Here is a 4,663-nt window from a genome sequence, read left to right as displayed (position 1 = left end):
AGATGGTTGCAAAGGTATTCGAGGTATAAAAACACGTTCTCTTTTATGATGTCCAACAACAATTTTCGCGTCAATAATATTTCTTGAAAAAGCTTTGCATATGAGTCTTGTGCCATTACAAAGTCCGGAAGTTGGATCTAAGTTCCTTAGTAAAATTATCGGACTATTTTTCTTTAGTACCAAATGGTGTGGTGGAAGCCCTCCTGGATTGAGCGTATTCAGAAACTCTATCGGGTACTGTTATGTAGTGATATCAACAGCCTCATCAAAGCTTTTATATTCAAATATTTCGCCTCGTTGACGAGAAACCAATATGGAATTTATAGCTTCAGTGTCATCATTCTTTGGTGTTAAAATAGCTTTTCTGGTTGTAAGTAAAGAGTTTAAATTAATATCATCTACATTTGGGTAGATAGCTTCAATCAAGCTTTGTAACAACGACAAATGTTTACTGCTGCTTATCACAATGGCTTTTGGTAGTGTTATATCCTTACCGTTTTCATAGGGTGGACAACCTTCACCAACATGCAGAACAAAATCACTGAAGCAAGGGTCATTAATTGCGCGCATATTGATAGTTAATCGAATCTTTTCAAGCGTCCGCCACAGTGGAGACATTACTAAACTTGCATTGATAGCTTCTCGAAGTGTACTTTTCGGAATAACCGGCAGCACCTGACGAAAATCTCCACCAAACACAACAACTTTTCCTCCAAACAGTATGTTTTTTGAGCAAATGTCACGTAATGTTCTTTCAAAGTGTTCTATTGACTATCTCTTTGTCATAGGAGCTTCATCCCAGATAATTAATCTGCATACTCTAATCAGTTCAGCAAGTGAACTTTGTTTTGAAATTTTACTGCCTTGGTTTTCTTCAAGATCAAGAGGAATTTTGAAAAGTGAATTCGCCGTTCTGCCACCGGAAATATTTGAAGCTGCAATTCCTGAACTTGCAACTACAAGAGCAATAAAGCCTTTTTTTCGCAGCTATGCGAGAAGCGTTTAGAAGAGGAATGTTTTGCATGTACCACCTGGACCGTCTACAAAGAATGCATCTGACCTTCTTTCCATAACTCTATTATATATAATTTCGTATGCCTTTTTTTGTTCAACATTCAGCAAGTTTATCGCTTTAAGTTCTTCTAGTGTAATAGGAATGCTAAGCTGCTCTTCAATTTCTTTAGCCTTACGCGTTTCAATGTTTTCATCTTCTAATCTTAATCATCCAAAGTCAAAATCGTTGAAATTCTTTCCCATTGACTCTATGATGCAACATATACTTCTAAGTGTACCGTTCACCTTCTGTAGGTTAGTGTAGACTAACCTACCAACAGCAAAACCTTTTCTTCGTGGAAGCCAAAGCTTCTCGTCTTTTTGCCCTAATCAAACATAGTATTCCGGAAACTGTTGATAAAGTAGAGTACGTGCATAAGCATCAGTTTGATTTCTTTCAAAAAAAGCAGTTAACATAGTTATTTTTCGATTATCATCGTCGGCAATATTCTGTAGGCGTTCATACGGACGAAAGAGTACAGGTTGCATATTTGGTAGATGAACTTGTAAGGGCACCACATTAGGATGTATTTCATCCATGCAAAATCTAAAAATTCTCCATACCGCCTCAGGTGGTGATATCCAGCGTGCTGACTGAAACGTTGTAATTTCATCATAATCGCGTTGTTCATTACCATCTTCAACCGTAAAACAAACCTGATCATGTCCTTTGTAAACATATTTGTATAGATATTTAATTGCTTTTATTGTTGAACATACTTCTACATTCAAATGGCAGTCATATTTTGCAAGCAAAAAAGGATTATAAGGCACAACCCACCTATTATCAAGCCTAGCTGTACGAACTACATCATTTCTACCATTCTGTCGCCGTCGATATATAGGATATGAATTACAACCATTTGTCGTCATATCTGCATAATCACGCGGATAGTGATTTTTACAATTTCCATTCTTCATGCATGGATTTGTTGGAAAATCTCTACCACATGGACCATGCATCATATGTTTTAAGACAACACCATGAAGGTGAGGATTTTCTAACACATTTGGAATTTCAGCGGACACAAAAGCGTCGTATTGATCCGGGGACCGAATTTTGCTGTGATTATCCAATAGGATGAGAAAATGTGCATGCGGTAGACCTCTCTTCTGAAATTCAACTACATATATGTATCCAGCAACATTGCCAAATAGTTTTTTCTCGATAATTTCTTTCTTAACCTCAATAAGTTTTGCTCGAAATACACGGGCAACAAGATCAAGTCTATTCCGTGCTTCCTCGTGTGGTTGTAATTCACGTTCTATTTCTGGCCACCTACGATTGCATGTCATGGTCAGAAAGATATCTGATTTACCATAACGCTGAACTACTGACATTGAACTAAGTTAGCGGCAACGCAAGTCTCTGCCACACCCTATAAAGCTTGATGGAAGAATATAAATTTGTCCAACATTAGCACCATATAATCGCCCCGCATTATAGGTATCAATCACGCCCTGATAAAGTTCTACTCTAATAACAACTTGATTAGCCCGTATGAAATCAATTCTGGTTGATTCAAGTTTAATATACATATCAACAACGTATTGCTGAAGAAGACGTCCGCAACGCAGTAAAATAGATGAATCATTAGGTCGAATCTGCAGGCGGTAACAGTAATATTCTCTACACGAAAACCTTTTTTCCGATTCTGAAGAATTCGCTACTGTAGTAGAACAAATTTTTTAAAAAAAAATATTTAGAGTGGAGTTTTAATTATAAGTAATATAAAAATATTTATATATAAAATAATAACCAACCTGCATCTCAGCCTCAGTTTGGACAAGAACTTCGTTTATAGGAAATGTAGGACAAACCTCTCGACGACGATGTGAAGTATTGTACTTGTAAATACATCGATGCCATCCTGTGTCGCCGTAAGGAAAAAGAATTGGATATTGTAAAGGGTCATAACAACCATAATAATGTCGTACACGATGGCTTACTCCTGACCGAGCATATATAACAATATCATGCCTCTAAGGTTTTGATGAACCTTCATCTTCAACCCAAATCGCTGCAACTTGAGATGCAGTAGGTGCATTGTGAGTACGTTGATCGTGGGTTGGATCAGCATAACAATACGACTTTCATCATCAATACCAACTTCTCTCAGGGATCGGAAAAAAAAACGCATAAGGATTAACATCCATAATCCTCATTAGTGTACTAACGACAATTTGCGTGAGATCGGGGCGACTTTGTAAACGATGCCAAAGTTCTACATCAGTGTCGAAGAAATATAATTGAATATATCGTGGTTGTTCTTGTGTTGGAAGTACGTCATTTATGAAATGGTAAAACTATCCATGAACACGAAATGTGTAGATGCGCGATTCCTATGCGTAAGTTCAGGATCTTTCTTTACTCCATACGATGTAAAAGCAAAAGAACTATTGTAGAACAGCACAAATTTTCGGAAATTACTCGCATTTGCGTCATTTCCTAAGAAAAGATGGCGCATAATTTCCGGAACAGAACTTTGTGCAAGTCGAATATCCCCCTGACCGCAACAAAAATTTATAGATTCATTCCTAAACAATTTTGCCCCACAATATGAGTAGAAACTTGGGAAAGGAAGTACATATGGTTTCTCTGGCAGTCTTTTTCTACCTTAAACATTATCAACAAATAAAAAGTATTAACAAAACTATAATACACATACTGTACTAAAAAAAAACATAAATTCACAAGTAACTTAAATGTTTCAAACCTTTAAAATTAACTTCGGGAACATTGTCACGTTGATTGTCTTCTAACGATTGATGGGCATAAGAAGTTGAAGCAACATCCGACAACATACTCAAATTAAATTCTACATAAAAAAAAAGTATCGTTTTCTGAATGGATTTTCATTCGCCCATATAATAGAAACACAAAAGCATATATTACAAAAAAGAAAAAAGTGTAATATATACATTTAAAGATGTTATTTAAAAAAATAGAAGTACTTATTTCGGAAAATATACAAATATATTTTACTAATAGGTGCAAATATTAGTAGTGGTAGAAATTAACTTCTATTTTTATACAATCCAAAAAATTGCGCTTACAGCACGTAACTTAACGAAAACATGAATCTTCTATATATTAAAAGATTAACACATCTTAAAAAATGCCGCTCAAAATTCCCGCTCACGTATGTTATAGAGTACTGGAAATTGCGCTCAATGTTATTCTCTAAATATACTCTAGCAAAAAAATTTCTAAATATATCACTGGTAATTGGCTTTGGCTCCACTAATTAACAATTATATACCGTACATATATACTAAAACGATTTACCCAATATTCATCAATCTCTATCTAGATTAGCTCGCAAATTCCTTACCCTCCTTACTCTCTCAATCTCTACCATAAATACATATATACAAATATTTTTTTACCGGTTTTCTTTACAAGGCTAATACGCATTTTAATTAGATTTTACATATAACTTAAATGTATTATTAATGTCATAAATTTTTCTTAATAGTAAAGTATAATAATATTAGTAATTTAATTTACGACAAAAATAACTTAACTTAAAGTAACTGTTGACGGTAATAATTTTCTTTTCTACCTCTTAATAATATTATATTAGTACATATAACATTAAATTAAAAT

The 4,663-nt window shown here is 34.7% G+C and overlaps 1 protein-coding gene across 1 annotated transcript; it reads right to left on the bottom strand.

Moving 5' to 3' along the window:
- Window positions 1-240: 240 nt before the first annotated feature.
- LOC141614421 (uncharacterized) lies at window positions 241-2,394 on the bottom strand. Its single transcript, XM_074433165.1, has 5 exons — window positions 1,425-2,394; window positions 1,325-1,379; window positions 1,029-1,216; window positions 820-944; window positions 241-675 (listed from the first exon to the last, which is right to left on the bottom strand). The coding sequence occupies exons 1-5, from the start codon at window positions 2,392-2,394 to the stop codon at window positions 241-243; spliced, it is 1,773 nt and encodes a 590-aa protein (XP_074289266.1).
- Between the last annotated feature and the right edge of the window lie 2,269 nt (window positions 2,395-4,663).

The sequence above is a fragment of the Silene latifolia genome, chromosome 11, assembly GCF_048544455.1.
Source record: "Silene latifolia isolate original U9 population chromosome 11, ASM4854445v1, whole genome shotgun sequence".
Taxonomy (NCBI): Eukaryota; Viridiplantae; Streptophyta; class Magnoliopsida; order Caryophyllales; family Caryophyllaceae; genus Silene; species Silene latifolia.
The sequence above is the reverse complement of the archived record's forward strand: the minus strand, read 5'-3'. Positions and strand labels throughout refer to the sequence as shown.

What these genes read in the sequence shown, in the direction of transcription:
- LOC141614421 (XM_074433165.1), bottom strand. Translation starts at nt 2,394, where the DNA reads ATGTCAGTAGTTCAGCGTTATGGTAAATCAGATATCTTTCTGACCATG. An exon ending in CTTTGTAGACGGTCCAGGTG is followed by an intron (nt 945 to 1,028) that starts GTACATGCAAAA and finishes TTGCAAGTTCAG; the next exon opens with GAATTGCAGCTTCAAATATT. An exon ending in CACTTGCTGAACTGATTAGA is followed by an intron (nt 676 to 819) that starts GTATGCAGATTA and finishes GATTTTCGTCAG; the next exon opens with GTGCTGCCGGTTATTCCGAA.